Source organism: Carcharodon carcharias, chromosome 21 (genome assembly GCF_017639515.1).
Source record: "Carcharodon carcharias isolate sCarCar2 chromosome 21, sCarCar2.pri, whole genome shotgun sequence".
Taxonomy (NCBI): domain Eukaryota; kingdom Metazoa; phylum Chordata; class Chondrichthyes; order Lamniformes; family Lamnidae; genus Carcharodon; species Carcharodon carcharias.
Genome location: NC_054487.1, coordinates 14,945,838 through 14,963,758, shown reverse-complemented (window position 1 = coordinate 14,963,758; position 17,921 = coordinate 14,945,838). Strand labels below are relative to the sequence as shown.

Below are 17,921 nucleotides of genomic sequence, written 5' to 3'. Positions count from 1 at the left end.
TAGGCAGTTGATGTCTCTCCGGCTTTCTGGTTTCTGCTTGTAAGTTTGCAGAAACCCCACAGACATGTTGTCCAGAAGGTAAAAAAAAGATCGCAATTTGGCTAAATTTTGTAGGAAAAAATAATACCGAGACACCAAGTAGCAGGTCCGTATGTGGGACTCGAACTGGATTCTTGCAGGGTCTCTGGTGTCTTGTACTTTGGAGGTGGGGGGGGGGGGGGGGGGGGGGAGAGAGGGAGGGAGAGGGAGAGAGAACCTTGCCTGAAAGAAGAGCGTTCAATGACCGATTTTGCAAGAGTTTTTTTCGCCCCCAGTGTCTCTCTCTCTCTCCCTCCCTCCCTCTCTCTCCCTGGATGAATCGGAACGGTGATGCAGCCAGGGACTTACAGTCCAAATTAATCCAGCACAATATGGCAGATCTACACCGTGTTTAGCAAGGAGAGGAGTAACTGGCTTTGTATTCTGCCATGCATAGCACACAGCATTGCACCGATGGCCCCGATGTACCAAGGTAAGACTTGAAATTAACACACACAGGCACCTCTCTTATATTCTTGTTGTCATTGTAATCAGCTGGTTAGGTTGAGGATGGAAGGCTTGTGTGGGGTGAGGTGAGGGGGGTGGGGGGGGGGTGGTCATTGTGAAGGGATGGGGGTGGTCAGCTTCTAGATTCTGTGCAGGAGACTGGCTCTTGTTGGCGTGCGGAAACCGAAGGGAGACTTCACTGGGTTCAAGTGATCACTGAACATTTCACAGGGAGCCTTCTTATTGTTGGGGGGGGGGGGGGGGGGGGGTGTCGAGACTCTGGCAGGCTGGACCCGATTGGATTGCATTCCCAGTCTAAGGGGCTTGTAACAAAAAAAACATACAAAATCAGCAAATGTCAGCTCACTGATTAACCCCCCCCCTTATATTTTGGTGCAAGAGTGAATTAGTATTTCACGCGAATCCACTTCTCGTTATATAAAAACAAGGGAAACGAGAGGAAAATGCTGAAATGATTAATTTCTCAGATCTGATTCACTGGGGCGAATAACAAGTGAGGAAACTTTGCGTGCGTGTGAAAGTCCCATTGATTTACGGGTGAATAGTTGGAAGGATTTCCTGGTGATAGCGGGGCTTGGATTAAACACCAGGAGACAAAGGAATGTCTTAAAGGGGACTGTGGAAGCAGAGCAACTCTGTTAGAAATTCTGTTTTTTTTCTCTCTGTTGCAAAGCCCAGTGTTAATGGTTGTTACCCCGCTGCGTTATTTTCAGCACACACACAAAAAAAGAATCTGCTCTGCTTTCAAGTTGTTGTAAAAACCAGCAGTTTGTTGGAAGCGAATTTCATTACAGTGGGAGAGCGAAGGACACAGCCAGTGTAGAGAAACTATCTGGGTTTGGAAATAATTGTCTCCTCTCTGAAACCTTCACCTGCCGCCCCCTGTCGGCTGAATGTACCGTCATGTCGATGCTGGTCTCAATCTTAGAGATCTGGATTCTTTATTTCGAGATGGGGGTTTCCTTTATTTCAGTGATGTTTTCCTGTGATTTATTACTGCAGTTGTCCCCACATATTGGTACAAATCTTTCTCTTTTCCAGCAGGGTGCTGTGCATTTTCAGGTAGTTGTTTCTTCGCAGATCAAGTGTTGTGCATTATATTCAGTTATTGTCTGTAAATGATAATGTTTGGATGAAACTACGGTAATTACGATTGTGGAGACAACCACCTCCTTGTTAGCGGAACAGATAAAACCTCGCTGAGTTTGAACCCTTATACTTGTAAATTCGATTGACGATTGTATTTTTTTTAAGTGTTCACGTATTCACGGTAATGGCACAATCATTTTATTGCTACTGATTATTGGTTTGTTCGCTGTGACACAGATTCCTCTTTCCCTTGCATCGGTAAACTCACTTTAAACATTGTGGTTTTTGTACATGGTGGTGTAGAACTTTGGACATGTTGTGGAAAGAGGTGAATGGAATTAAATGGAGCTTATCCTCTAGAAAGAGCTTGGGTGAGCTGAACCAAAATTTCAATGAAAGCTAGGGGCAAACACAAAATCCTTTTGTATTTACCTACAAATGGTTTAATCTCAGTCACGTACAATAGTGCAAACTTCAACTGTCATCAAGGCTCCTCGAGATGTTTTTTTTTCAAACTTTACTCTGTGGGTACTCCCGGCAAATATTAATACATTAACAATGGCATTTTGTAAATGTTAGCATGTTCACGGAGACCCCCACCTCCGAGATATTACCATGTTCATGGAGAAACAGGTTCACTGAGACCCACTCTGTAAATATTAATATACACACAGGGACCCTCTGTAACTATTACCACACTTGCCAAGACCCTCTGTAAATGCTATCAAGCTTGTGGGAGCCCTGAAATATCATAATGCTCATAGGGACCATCTTTAAATATTAACACACTGACAGGATCCATTTGAAATATTAAGACTCTTACAGAGACCCCCTGTGAATAGTAACACCCTTCTCTAAGTATTAACCTGCTCCCAGGGATAATCGGTAACAATTCTCACAGGGAATCTTCTCTTTAAAAATTAACATACTCAAAGGCATTTTCCTCTGTAAATATTAACAGGATCACAGGGCCCCTGTAAACATGAAGAACCTCGCAGGGGCCCCCTGTAAACATTAACACCCTCATAGGGACATCTTGTAAACAACAGCATCTTTACAGGGGCCCCAGTAAACACTAACATGCAGAAACGAAGCCCCTGGAGCTATTAATATACTCACAGGGACCCTCCGTAAATATTAGCATGCGATTGGACCCTCTTGTAAACATTAACTCTCATGGAGCAGACACATCCTCCCATAAATACAGATTTCTCCTCCCTTGTATCGAACACTCACCAGACTTCATGACTTTTATGACTTCAAAAGATTCCAAAATGCTTTACAGCCAATGAATTGCTTTGGAAGTGTAGTCACATTTGTGCCCAACAAGGTCCCACAAACAGCAATAAAAATAATCTTATTAAACTCTTGTTGCTGATGTTAGTTGAGAGATAAATATTGGTCCAAGCTCCCCTTCTCTTTGAATAGTGCCTTGGGATCTTTTACATCCACCTGAGAGGATTTTAACAACTCTTCTGAAAGACAGCACCTCCGATAGTGCAGTAATCCCTCAGTATTGCAGTGGAGTGTCAACCTGGATTATGTGCTCAGCTCTCAAGCATAGGGTTTGAATCAATAACCTTCTGACTCAGAGATGAGAGTGCTATAACTGAACCAAGGCTGTAGGATCCAGACAAAAGCAGAATACTACGAATGCTGGAAATTGGAAACAAAACGGAAAATGTTGGAAATATTCAGCAGGTCTGGCAGAATCTATGGAGAGTAAAAACAGAGCCATCATTTCAGGGTGCCGACCTTTCATTGGGAAGACCATTCCAGAGTGCAGGCATGTGATGCCGCTGATGCTAGAGTGGAAGACAACGGTTGGCAGATGAAAGCAATGTGAGGAAAGCACATAAGGCTTGAATGTACAGAAACCAGAAGGGCCTTGGGGGTGTTTCAGGGATCAGGGCAGATAATACTGTCAGCAGAAGGGATTTCAATGCTTCTTGCCTCAGTGTGCTCAGTGGAATTGACTTTCATGTTGTTTGGACAGACTCCAATGTGGCAAGAGGAGAGAGACCAAACCCACTCTCTGCGCTGTGTGTTGCAATGAACTCCAAATGTTGAGATGGTTCTAAATCTAATGCCAGGCCCTAAAGTAACTCCAATTGTGGTTTTTAATCCCAGGAATAGAACGAAATCCATGGCTGTGCAAGTTGGCAATGCTTTCAGGACAGTTGTCACCCTCCTTTCTAAAAGGAAGAAACTTGGATTTGTATAGCGCCTTTCATAAGCTTAGGATAATCCAAAGCACTTTACCAATTAAGTACTTTTAAATTATAGTTACTGTTGTGCGGTAGGAAATACAGCAGCCAATTTCTGCACAGTCTTGTAAGCAGCACTGTAACAATGATCAGATAATCTGTTTTTAATGATGTTGGTTGAGTGATAAACATTGATCAGGTAGTGCTGGCAGGAACTCTGATTTCAAGAAGATGTAACGGGTGGAGACTGTGCGTCAAATCTGGTCTTCCTGCGCTGTAGGGCTCAGTGCCATAGAGAGCAACAGGGCCACTCATTAGGTCTTTCAGGGATATCTGTCTGTAGGAGTGCTGTTACTGTATTGCTGTTCTACATTGGGGCAAATTGTTGAGACAGTGCTGAGGGAATTTTACTCTGCATCTCACAGTGCTGTATCTGACCTCGTTCTCTTTGACACTTCACCCTTTGCAATACCTCTCCATCTCCAGCTTTTCTTCTTCAAAATCCTTGAATGTGTTGTTGCCTTCCATCTTTCCTGGAACTCCATGCTTGAACCTCTCCAATCAGGTTTCTACCCTGCAACAGTACAAAATGGCTCTTATCAAAGTCACAAATTACACCGTATGTGATTGTGACAAAAGTACACTATCCCTCCTCATCCTTCTTGACCTGTCTGCAGCCTTTTACATGGTTGACCATGCCATCTTCCTCCAACGCCTCTCCACAGCTGTCCAGCTATGTGAGACTGCTCTCACCAAGTTCCATTCTTTTCGATCTAATCGTAAGCCAGAGAATCAGCTGAAATGGCTTCTCTTCCTGACTTCACACATTCCCTCTGGTGTCTCCCAAGGATCTATCCTTGGTCCCCTCCTATTTCTCATCTGCATTCTGCCCCTTAACAACTTAATCCAAAATCACAATTTAAGGTTCCACATGTACATGGACAATGGCCATCTCTATCCCACCAACACCTCTGTTGACCCCTCTACAATCTATAAGTTCTTAGACTGCCTGTCTGATATCTAGCACTGGATGAATAGAAATTTCCTCCAGCTTAATATTTGGAAAACCAAAGCTATTTTCTTTTGCCGCTGCCATAAACTTTATTCTCTAGCCACTGATTCCACTTATAAGTATGTAAAAAGGAAGAGAGTAAGTAAGCTTGGTTCCCTTAAAGTTTGTTATTGGAGAAATTATAATGGGAATAAGGAAATGGCAGAGATATTAAACAAATATGTTCATACTAGAAAATACAAAAAAAGAGTAGAAATTGCAGGGAACCAAGGCTTTATTGAGAGTGAGGAACTTCAGTATTTTTTCTTTACGAATATTAAATACTTTGAGAAATTAATGGGACGAAAAGCCATCAAATTCCCTGAGCCTCCTGTCCTACATCCTAGGGTTCTAAAAAAAAGGAGTAGCTGCTGCAATATTGGGTGCACTGTTATGATTTTCCAAACTTGTCTTGATTCTGGAACAGTCCCAGTGGATTGGAAGTTAGCAAATGTAATACTGCTATTCAGGATCCTGAGGGAGAGCGAAAGCGGAACTACAGGCCAGTTAGCCTGACCTCATTCTTCAGGAAAATTCCAGAGTCCATTATAAACAAAGTGATAATGGCACTTAGAAAATCATAATATCACCAGGCAGAGTCAACATGGTTTTACGAAAGGGAAATTGTGATTGACAGAATAGATAAAGGGAACCAGTAGATGTAGTATATTTGGATTTTCAAGAGACATTCAATATCCTGCCACAAATGAGCGCAACATTAGCGCTCTTCTGATTGCAGGTAATGTTAGCATGATTGAGGATTTGTGAACAGACAGAAAACAGGGAACATGGATAAATAGATCATTTTCGGGTTGGCAGGCTGTTTGTTACTTGTCGGGTGTTGCAAGATCAGTGCTGGGGCCTTAGCTACTTACAACCTATATCAAGGACATAGTTGAGTCTAACGTATTCAAGTTTGCTGATGATACAAAGCAACGTGGGAAAATAAGCTGTGAGGAGAAAACAAAGTATCAACAAAGGGGATAGATAGGTTTAAAAAGGTAGACCAGAAGGTGACAGATGATGTATAATGTGACAAAATGTGAGGTTACTCACTTTGGTAGGAAGAAGAGGAAAACAGAGCATTATTTAGTTTGAGAAACAATTGAATGTTGGTGTTTGCAGGGATTTGGGTGTCCTTCGTACAAGCAACACAGAAAGTAAACAGATACAGCAAACAATTAAATGGTAAATGGTAAGTTGGTTTGCATTGCCGGGGGTTGGAGTACAAGAGTGAGCAAGTTTTAGTGCAATTATAGAGGGCTTGTGAGACACACTGGAGTACAATGTATAGTTTTGGTACCCATACCTACAGGATACACTTGCCTGCTGATGGTCATCAACCTGAAACGTTGGCTGAGTTTTCATCTGGCTGCAGAGATGGAGGTGGGCTGGCTGGCAATTTCCTGCTAACCTATCAGTGTGCTGGTTTGCCAGTGCGTTTCTGCCTCTGGGCTATTTTGGAACAGGCTGCTTTGAGATGGGGGCGCATGCATGGTGACACATAGGTGGTGGATAGCCATAAAGGGCCAACTAAGGGCAAGGTCCCAATGCCAACTGAAATTTTTCAGTCGACATTCAGGAACCTGCTGAATCGAATGTATTCATGGCTGAGGTTGATACATTTTTGGATGCTAAGGAAATCATGAGATTTGAGAATCGGGCAGGAGAAAGGAATCGAGATTGAAAATCAGCCACAATCTTATTAAATGGCAGAGAAGGCTCGAAGGGCCATATGGTTTAGGCTCGCTCTGATTTATTACCACCTTATGTTCTCTCAGCAACTGCTTGAGGCTGAACCAGACCATTTGTACCATTGTATTTGACCCCAAAGTGAGCTTCCGACCAAATATCCATTCCATTATCAAGACCGATTACCTCCACCTACAAAACATCACCCAATTCTGTACTGTTCAGCTCAACAGTGACTGAATTCTTCACTCATGCCTTAGATATTTCTAGACTTGACTATTCTAACATTCTCTTGACTATTCTCGCACTGTCCTGGCCAGTCTTCCATCTTCTACTTTCCGTAAACTTGAGATCATCTATAACTCTTGCTGCCTGCATCCTAACTTTAATTAAGTCCCGTTCAGCCTTCACTGCTGTGCTCACTGACATTGGTTCCCATCAGGCAATGCTCAATTTTAAAATTCTCATTCTTTTCTTCAAATCACTCCATTGCCTTGCCTCTCCCTATCTCTGTAACCTACTGCAACCTCTGATATCTCTGTGCTTCTTCAATTCTGGCATCTTGTTCATCCTCTATTTTAATTGGTGTGCCATTGGTGACCATGCCTTTAGCTGCCTGGACACTAATCTCTGTAATTACCTGCCTAAAACTCTCTGTCTCTCTACATCTCCTACTTTAGGATGGTCCTTAAAATTTATCTTTTTGACTAAGCTTTTGGTAATTTATCCTGTCTACTAATGTAGCTTGGTGTCAAGTTTTTTTAAATAATGCTCCTTTGAAGCAAATTGGGATATTTTATCATGTTAAAGACACTATATAAATGCAATTGTTATTGTTACGATAGGTGGGATATTAGTTATGGCATTCTGATGGATCTTCGTGTTCTCAGAACACAACAGTCATCTGTACTGGGCAATGTCTAGAACTGTGAAGAACTTGACTGTGTAGCACTTTGCAGTTGATTAACTTGTTGATGTAAAATGGCCCTTTCTTCTGTACCTGGTCAAGTTTTAACTCCTTAATTCTGTCATGTCCTGTTAGTTAAGCCCAAAAGTAGGTGTTTACTTCAGCAATTTGGACCAATGTAAATTGAAGGACTATTTCTATGAGTCTTGATTGTTCCTTATGTTGACTAATAAAGTGCAAAGGTGTGTGCATCTTGTAAATCGTACAGGCGTCACATCATACTTTGCAATGCATTATTTGAAATGAAAATATTTACCTGAAGCACTTCTTGATGCAAATGCGAGGGGAAATCTGGAATTCTCTCCCCAAAAGTCTGTGGATGTAGTGGGTCAATTCAGAATGTCAAAAACAGATCAACTGACTTTTTTTTTAGATAATTACATTAAGGGAAATGAAGCTAAATACTAATCAGTCATGATCTAACTGAATGATGAAATAGGCTCAAGGGGCTGAATAGCCTGCTCCTGTCCCTGTGTTCATTAAATTAAATTAAATTAAATTAAATTAAATTAAATTAATGCAGGACTAACTTTGGTGGTTCAACAGTCACTGAATCATACTGACCTGCAAGGGACTGAGATTTGATCTCTCATTTGCTGTTTGAGAACACAGAAGGAGGTCTGAGGTTAGAGTGAACGTTGTCCAGCGTTCCAGCTCCCCATTGCTATCAATCGTAGTCACTGGGTCAAAATTTCACAACTCCCTACTGAACAGTGTTGTGGAAACACCTTCATTGCACAACTACAGCGATTCAAGAAAAGGATCCAACCTCACAACCTCATGAGCATCCAGGGATGGGCAATAAATGATGACCTTATTAACATTATCCATTTGGAAGTGTGTGTACATCAACAACAGCTGAGAAAAGGAGCAGTGGTGTTTTCCCCCCGACCTCATACTCCCATTTGATCTCGGATGATGTGCAGACACAGTGTGGATATTGACTCTTCAGATGGATTATCAGAGGGTGTTCAGCTCTGGAGACATTTACCCTATTCCAAAAGGTAAGATGAGGGGTTAAAATGATGGGCCTGAATTTAGCGCTTGTTGGGTGCGCTTGATTAGCGGGCCCGCAAGCAGCCGCAATTTCCACTTCCGGCCGCGATTAGACCCCAAACACAGTTCCATGCTGGCTGGCCAATTGGCGATATGCTGGCAGCAAGGGCAGAAGCGTGGTGGGTGCTGGGTCCAGTGGGACCTGGTGGGGCATTTAAACATAGCAGCAGCAGGAGTTATGGCCTCAGCACCCACTGGACAAGGCAATGCCGGTGGGCACTCTACCCCACTCCCGAATCTCCGGTTCTCGGACGAGTGCTTATGGACCCTAATGGAGGCAGTAAGTGCCAGGTGGGGTGTGCAGATTGGACGGGCTCCTCAACCTGGTCCTCCAGAGTGGGAGGGGGGTGTGGTGGTGGGGCACAGTGGGTGGTGAGGCTGGTATGGTGTTGAAGATAGAGGTTGGACTAATGGATGCGCTTTGTTTCCGAACAGGAGAAGAGAAGCCATAATGCTGTGGAGCGCAGACAAACGGGTGGTAGTTTGGCCAAGCTGCTCATATTGACCAAATTTGAGGTGGACATCCTCAAGCTAGAGTGCCAGTGAGGAGCAAGGTGCTTAGGTCACGGAGACGCAGGGGTGTCGGAGGAAGGTAAAAGTCCAATGAGCAGATATGAGACTAGCGGAGAGTACAAACAACGTAGGGTCGTCTCATCTCAAATGAGGACTTCTAAGCAAGTGTCCCCAGTGATCCAGCAATCATGATGCCACCATGATGCAGTTGTCCATAGTCTCACCTGTCTATGTGATGATTGATAATACTGACATAATTCCCTTCTTCCCTCAGATGGGCCACCCTCCAAAGGCTGCTGGGACCCCGAGGACCTTCCCTTGACACCTGAGGAGAAGCTGCAGACAGATCCATCAGCGCCCCACCCTCTCTCACTACCAGGCACCAGCGCAGTTACAGGTTGGTGGGCAATAGTTCATTGGCTCAGATGGTAGTGCACTGTTGGTAGGGCACGACACACTTGCATGAGGAGCTGGCGGAGGCAGAGAGTGCCCAGGGCGCCAGCTGTCGGAGGACTGTTGGATACCAGGACAATGCTGAGTCCAAGGCAGATGATGAGCCTCTGGAGTCATCTGTCAGGCAGCAGATGCTGGATGTCAGTGGGATGTGCAGGAAGATCAGGCATTGATACCTGAGGGTCCGTGTGCTATGGTCTCTGTCATGGAGGAGTCCATGAGGAGCATGAGCGCTGCATCGACCTTGAGCACCAAATGCATAGCCTCCTCTATTGAGACAGTGGCGATTTTCATCGAGAGGCAGCTCCAGGAACACAATTAGGGGTTCCTGGGGTTGTGCTCGGACCTGCAAGCCCACACACTGGTAGTGAGCTGAGGAGATCACTGCCAGTGTGAGAGATGGATGAGGCACCCAGTCTCTCTGCTAGGTGCCTGTCCATCAGTGGTGAGCAGGGAGGACCAGATGTATCTTGCGCTGATGGACAAGCTGCCTGTCGTTTCTGTGGGCTGCTCTCATGGCGCTCTGGATGAGGGCGACAGCTGCTCCACCCCTCTGCCAGTGACCATGACATCTGAGGCCACGACGACCGAGGTGTGCCCAGCCATGTTGCTGGCTGCACCCTCCCAGGTGGAGGGTGACAGCCAAGGTCATCAGGGCCTACACGACAGGAGAGTCAGCAATCTGCTAATGTCGCTGCCAGTGAGGTTGGGGTGGTGGGGGAGGGGGGGGGGTGGTGGTGGGGGCACCAAAACACAGCACTTGCAAGCATAAGTTGAAGGCACCATGAGCACAGGATGGGTTTTCACGGGTGACATTCTTTCATTTCATCAGTGTTATGCATTTTTTTTGTGTGACAATAGCAACAAAATTATGTTATGTTGCTTTTTTGCAACTCTGGAAAAGATATAAATTTACAGCGTCCTTCATGTTTTCCATAGGTGCAGGGCTCATCAGTGCCTTATGATAGATGACAGGGGGCAGCAAACTTTGTTACAGAGGCTATGAGGTGACACTGGGATTGCCTCTTCAGAAATGTGTGCTAAGGAGGCAGCGCCCTTGCCATGGGATCAAAGCCATGCCTTGGCAGCCTAGCTGATGGTGCAAAGAATCAAGGCCACCCTGGCGTCCCTGCCTCACTGAAGGTCCCTCAAGTCTGCCTCCATGTCCTCACCCTGTGTCTGCCCAGGCTCCTCATCAGATCCATCAGTAGAGTCATCCTCTGAGGCCTGTGGAGCTGCCTCACTATCCTGATCCTCCAGTGGCCCTTGGTAGTGCCAGATTGTGCAGACTGCAGGGTACAACACTGTAAGCGACGTGTGCTCTGAAGGATAGTGCAGTGCTCCCCCTGATCGGTCCAGGGAACAGAACCTCATCTTCAGCAGCCCAATGGTCCTCTTAACCACTGCCCTTATAGAGGCATGACTCTTACTGTACTTCTCTTCCGCCTCGGTCCTTGGGCACCGGAGTGGTGCCATGAGCCACCTTTTCAATGGATACCCTTTGTCACCCAGTAGCCAACCATCCAGCTGGGCTGGAGCCACGAACAGCCTCGGCACCTGGGAGTGTCAGAGGATGTATGCATCATGGGAGCTGCCAGGGTACCTTGCACAGACTTGCAGAATCTGGGTCTTGTGGTCACAAACTGTCTGCACGCTCATGGAGTGGAATCCCTTCCTGTTCATAAAGGCACCTAGCTGACCCGCTGGTGCCTCGATGGCTGCATCAGTGCAGTCTATGGCAACCTGGATGTGGACGAACCCAGCAATTGCTGCGAAGCCTCTGGCTTGCTCAGTCTGTCTGGTTTGCTCAGCCTGGCTGGCTTCATCTGTCTGGTAATGAATGAAGGTCATGGCCTATCCGAAGAGAACATCAGTGACCAACTTTACACAACTGTGGACAGCTGATTGGGACACTCCACACAGATCCCCCTCTCACCCCTGGAAAGATCCAGATGCAAAAAAATTGAGCGCTACTGTGACTTTCAGAACTACTGGCATTGGCTGCTCATCCACACAGTTGGCGGCCCAATCATCTGGCATATGGATGTAACGGTGTTCCTAGAGAGCCGAAGCTTCCTGTGGCATTGGACCTCAGAAATGTTGAGGTAGCTGGATTACTGCCTGTACACTCTGGCAGCAGGATAGTGGCATCTTCTGTGGTCCCTTCCGCCTTGCGCTCCCTGCTGGCCCTGGACTCCCTGTGCCTGCCTGCGCCTCTAGTCCCACGGGACTCTCCCTGGGACGTTGCCTGCGGACACCTGACCTCCTCTCCCTTCTGTCCCTCTCTTCATCTGTAGGGGAGATGTCACCAGTGGAGTAAACAATATCCATCTGTTGAGATGCAGATGGCACTGTCTCATGCACTGAAAGGTGCACTTGGCAGAGATCCTCCAAGAGAGTTGACAAAACACAAGAGTCCTCAAAACAAAGCTAACAAAACAAATACTTCAGCAGAAACCACAGGAAATGGTATGAAATCCCAGCACTAAACAGCAGCAAGCTCTCACCAGAACTCCTAACAACTCGCACAGCCAATGCTCTGGTCTCCTTTTACTCTGCCCTTAGATGAAAAATGACAAAAAACGGATTGGCCGCCTCTCCCTGTTGCCTGTTCGACGAGCGTTAAATAGCGCGGGCAATGTGAAATTAGGATCAATCTGTTCCTAAATGGGCTTAACCGCCTATTTAATTGTCGACTTCCGATTCCCATGCACACCCACAGACTATAATGTTGTGCGCGAACATGAAGATGTCGGGAAACGCGCCCAATGTCTCCTTGCCCTATTTCGCATGATTTTGAGTAGAGTGCATGCCCTCTCATTCAACGTAAAATTCTGGCCATGGAGAAACAAAAATTCTCTTGGCCTTGGTTTGGCAGGAACTTCACTCTTATGCTCACTGGTTGTGTGGCTTGTTTATTCGTTCACGGGATGTGGGCCTCGCTGGCAAGGCCAGCATTTGCCGCCCATCCCTAGTTGCCTTTGAGACGGTTGTGTTGAGTTTCCTTCTTGAACCCCTGCCATGTGGTGTTGGTACTCCCACTGTACACTCAGGAACGGAGTTCCAGGATTTTGATAGCGACAGTGAAGAAACAGCAATATAGTTCCAAGTCAGGATGGTGTGCGGCTTGGGGAGGAACTTGGTGGTGGTGGTGGTATGTCTGCTGCCCTTGTCCTTCTACGTGGTAGAGGTCATGGGCATACAGAAATATAATAGTTTCTTCTTATCGCAGCGCACGCTGATGATCAGCAGGTCCTTCTGTTCTTCAATCTGCCTCTCATTTCTATGTGCAAATGGCTGTCAGCTGATTCACAGATACATCAAACCACTACGGTAAAACAAAATGAAGACCTTAGTTTGCTGCTATTCTGCTAGTTTGCGTCTGATTGCTCTGTTTATACCAGTCATGGTATATGATGGAGGTACCTACTGTTTCCCTGTTTGAAAATCCACTGGTTGTAGGGCTGGGTTTCCTTGCCACAAGGTGAAAGGAGTTTGTGCACAGAGGAGATAACAATTATCAGGAAATACTGAACTGGCTCTTTTCCTCGAAAAGGGAAGATTGAGGGAGGGGTGATCTGCCAGAAGTCTTTGAAATTATGTAGGAGTTCAGAATGCTAAATGTAGAAAAGATATTTCCAATTGTCGGTGAGGTTAGAACTATGGGTCATTAATATAAGATAGTCACTAATAAACCTATTTGGGAATTCTGGAGAGATTTCTTTATTTAGAGAGTGGTTAGAATGTGAATCTTGCCACCACACTGAGGGAAATAGCATGGACACATTTAAAGAGGAGCTGGATAATGAAATGAGGGAGAAAGGGATAGAAATTATGCTAATGGAGTTAGATGAAGAGGAGTGGGCGGACGATAAACACCAGCATAGACCAGTTCTGTGCTGTAAACCTCCATACGATTCTGTGTAAAATGCCAATGAGCTGACAGCCCTGTATACTTGCCAGACCGACCAACTGGCAATCAAGCTAATATACATAGCAGTCCGAGGCAAGTGCTGTCCTGACTGATACTTCTTCCTCCCACTGGTCAAGACTATCACTGCAAATATGGTGAGGTCTTCTTTATTCTCAACTTTTTCCATTTTCAATTGTTGCCAGGCGGACTGTACTGGACAGATTGGGACTCACTCCAGATTTTGGATGCCCACCCTCCAGGATTGGGCTGGAGTTTTCCAGGGATTAATAATTAATCTCCAGGATGCTGCTGCGAGTGACCCAGGAGAAAAATAATAAGGGGCATCAAATAAAATGTTATGTTGTTTTCATATTCTTTGATCAGTTGAGAAAAGGCTTTTATTAATACCGTGCCTTTCACAACCTCCGGACCTTCCAAGGCGCTTTAAAGCCAATGAAGTACATTTTGCAATTTAGCCACTGTTGTAGGAAAATCAATTTTGTTTGACTGACAGTCAATAATCATCCAATCAAGTAACAAAGTCTGTTTGCTTTACACTTGGTGTGAGAAGGCGTGAATTGGACATGTTGGCTGACCAATAGTGGGAGTGTCAGGCAGATGGTTGGAGGTGTGAGGTCATGTGTTGAAAGCTCCAAGGATATTTCCAAATCGAGTTGACAACTCTGCTCCAGGAATTTTCTTGTGTCAATCATAAATGTCAATTTCCTCTGGTAAGACCCAAATTTCTGGAGTATTTTGATTTATTTTTAAGGTAATAAGGTTCTTCATCAATGCAAGAGTTTATTTCTTCCTCCCATTCATCCAGCTTCCTCTTTGTCAGCTATTCCAGAACTGAGCTCTAACAGCCAGTACAGTATAAGCTTCTATTGGTTGCTCATGCTTACATTGAGGATACTTGCTGGTTTAAATTAGCTCCAGATCCAGCAAAGCAACACCTCTGTTTTAAAAATCTCGGCCTTGTTTTCAGATCCCTCCATGACCTCACAATTCCTAATCTCTGCAACTTCATCCAGTCCTACAGTTGTTTGAGACCTCTGCAGTGCTCCAATTCTGGCTTCTTGAGCATCCCCAGTTTTCACCGGTGCCCTACTGTGGCTGTGTCTTCAGCTGTCAAGGCCTTTAGCTCTGGAATTACCCCCTCCACTAAACCTCACTGCTTCTCTACTGCGTTCTCCTCTTTTAAGACACTTCTTAGAACTTACTTTGATTAAGTTTTTAGCTACTTGATCACCTTATGTGGTTTGGCATCACATTTTATTTGATAATGCTCCTGTGAAGTGCCTTGGGATACTCTGTTATAATAAAGATGTTATATAAATGCAAGCTAGTGTTGATGCACCAAAGGCAGACACTAACGTATCTCCCCAAGACATTCCACAACCAGTGACACCAGGAGATGATGTATTTTGTTGCATTCTAATCAATCTCTCATAAGAGCTCCAAGTGTGACGAGCATGACAGTATGGGGGAAAATGGCTGACCATCTATGCAACCATGAGGATCAGGTGGACAGGGATCGAGGTTCTGCAAGAGACGCTCAGCAGTGAGGCTTTAAACCAAGTTGCTAAAATTTGCACCCATCAGAACAATTCAGTTGGCTTCCTTCATTTGTAACATAGATTGCTTCATGAGAGAGTTGTCAACAGACAATTTCACTTCTTAGAAAAAAACTCCTGAGAGTGGCAAGGCAATTTTCAATTGCAGGTTGCTAGTGATTGGGAAGGTTTGTTAAGTGGCCAAGCTTTGTAGCTCAGGACATCACCAGGAATGAGAAGAGTCCCAGAGAAGCCAACGTAAATGACAAACAAGCTTTGAGTAGTCTCCAAGGATGAGTTTTAAGAGCCTGAAGATTGCAAGAATTAAGGGAGCTCTAAGGTAATGAGGTTTCTGAAGGAGTGAACAGAAAGCTATGTGATGAAATATGATAATCAAATAGTGAGGATGTAGAAAGAAAGAAAAATACATAACTGCAACTTAGGAGGAATATGAGAGGATGGCACAGATAAGTATTGACCAAAGCATTATCAATAAAATCAAAGGAAGATTGTGGTCTTGTATGTAGGGAGTGAAGACAAAGACAATGTTAGGGAATGGATAGTTCCAGACATTTATTTGCAAAGCATGAAGAAGTAGTAGATTTGATGCCAACAGCCCCATTGTGTAAAATGGAGCTTTCAGTATGCTGTGAATGATGGGATAGCTGTGCCTCCATGGCTATTGCTCCCCCATCTCATTTGGTGTTTCTAAGGCTAATTATACCACTGCTATTAACACCCCAGGTGGGTTAATAAATACTATAACTTGTATTTACACTGCAACCCAAATGTTAGAAAAACATCTCAGAGTTTTAAAGAGAGTAGAGTGAAAATAAGACACTGGGGATAGAACAAGTGGCATGGATTTAGAGGACAGAGCCAAAAGAGGTCTTGAAGACTCAAGTCTCATTGTAGTTTCTCAAAGCTGAAATGGAGGAGGAGTTGAGGGAGATTGTTGTGGATAGGCAGGGGGATGGTGGCTGAAAGATCACCCATGAAGACCAGTGTCAGAGCAGAGAAAGATGTGTGCAGGGCTTGAGGGCAGATGTAGATCACAGGAGTGAGTTGTGGAAGGCTGAAGAAGTATCTGAAAGAAAGAACAAAGTTACACGGGGAGGCAGGTGAGGTCAGGGTTATGAAAGTGTGGACCTTTGAATAGTTGAGGCCAGAGACAGTGGTATTCTGAATGTGTTTCAGTTTGAGGGAGTGTAACTTGAAGAGTATTGGATAGATCAAGTCTTGAGCAGATAGCAGAATGTATTAAAGCTTGGAAAGTAGTGGGGGAAGAGATAATAGATGGATGGATGACAGATTTGTAGACACCATACAAACACACTTAGCTTGAGGTGACAATAAGTGAAGTCAGATAGAGGCATCAGGAACTGAAGAGGATGGTTTGAGTTTGTCTGCATTAGGAAATGGAAGAAGGTTTGGCTCCTCCAAGACTTAATGTTGGATAACCAGTTGGCGAGTAGAGGAAGCAGGTGGTAGGGAGTGAAGGCTTGCTTCAGGGACTCTTGCTGGAACAGCTGCTTGTGTGGGTGTCGGATGAGGTCCACTTTTGGTTATGACTCCCACTCATAGGTTAATATATGAAAAGAGTGACAACTTGAGCAAAGTACTATCGAGCTGCCAGAACAATGAAGTTGTATCCCAGCCACCGTCTGAGCCTTCAGGAGAGCTGGGAAAGTAGCTGGAAGAAAAAAGACTCTTGCAATGTTTGAGAGTTGTTTGAGAGCTTTTCATAGAATGATTAAGGAGAAACTGTTTCCATTAGGAGGTGGGCCAGTAACCAGAGAACACAGATTTAAAACAATTGGCAAGAACCAGAGAGTAGATGAAAAGCATTTTGTTCCACAGCAAGTTGTTATGATCTGAAATGCACTGTCTGAAAGGGTGGTCGAAGCAGATTCAATAATAACTTTCAAAAGAAAATTAGATAAATAATTCTAGGGGAGAAAATTGCAGGGCAGTGGGGCAAGAGCAGGTGAAGTGAGATAATTAGATAGTGCTACCAAAGAGAGACAATGAGTAGAATGACCTCCTTACAATGCTGTATCAATCTATGTGACCAGCTGTAGATTGCAGCCTTAAGGAATCACATAAAAGTGAGTAGAACCTGGTTAAGTGTCAGTGCTGAAGGCTACTTCCTTCGAATACAGACACAATAATAAAGAATGCATCCATGTAACTGCACTGGGATGAAACATTTCAATTCCACAATTAAAACCCCAGCAAACTACTACTTCTAACCTATTGTTGCTTCTGCTTAAGCCTGGTTGATCTGAATCAGCCTGGGTATGTGGGTCAGGCACTGAGCAGTAAGTGTTTAACAACTGCGGAAATGGGAAGATAAAGTGAATGTTTTGCTGAAAGGCAGCAGCAATCTCTAAATTAAGCACGCAATCTTCTGAAGGAATTTTGCATTCAAGAAGACACTGGCTTGCAGGCAGTGTTACTTGTGCTGGCATCCAAGGGTCAGCCATAGTCCAGCTCTCCTTTACCTGGTCTCCTCAGTAGACCGACTGTTCCATGTGCCTCAGAACCTCCAATCCAGCCTACTGGACTGAACTGTAATTCCATGTTCTTCCCTATTTTTTTCCTGCTGTCCAGCAAAAGGAGCCAAGGGTCTTGGCTTTGAGGAAGTAGTGTTATCCCAGTTCCATGTGGCAAGCGAGTATGTCTTAACCATTGTGTGAGATTGCCTGCTTGGAGCCATTCCCACATTATCTTGGATTCAGTGCAGTCAGGAGTTTAATTTCTAAGTTGTGCAACCAGATCTGCATGCCATGACCGATCTCCCACGTTGCACTCTTCATAAATTTGAGTTCATCCAAAGCTCTGCTGCCCTTATTCTAACTTGGCACTGAGTCCCATT

The 17,921-nt window shown here is 44.7% G+C and overlaps 1 protein-coding gene across 2 annotated transcripts in view; it reads left to right on the top strand.

Moving 5' to 3' along the window:
- Positions 1-238: 238 nt before the first annotated feature.
- Positions 239-17,921, top strand: part of hipk2 (homeodomain interacting protein kinase 2) — a 280,504-nt gene continuing 262,821 nt past the window's right edge. For both annotated transcript variants that reach the window (XM_041216305.1, XM_041216304.1), the window contains exon 1: positions 239-511. In XM_041216305.1, coding sequence (XP_041072239.1) covers positions 493-511 — 19 coding nt within the window. In that variant the 5' untranslated portion in view covers positions 239-492. The remainder of the gene's footprint in view (positions 512-17,921) is intronic.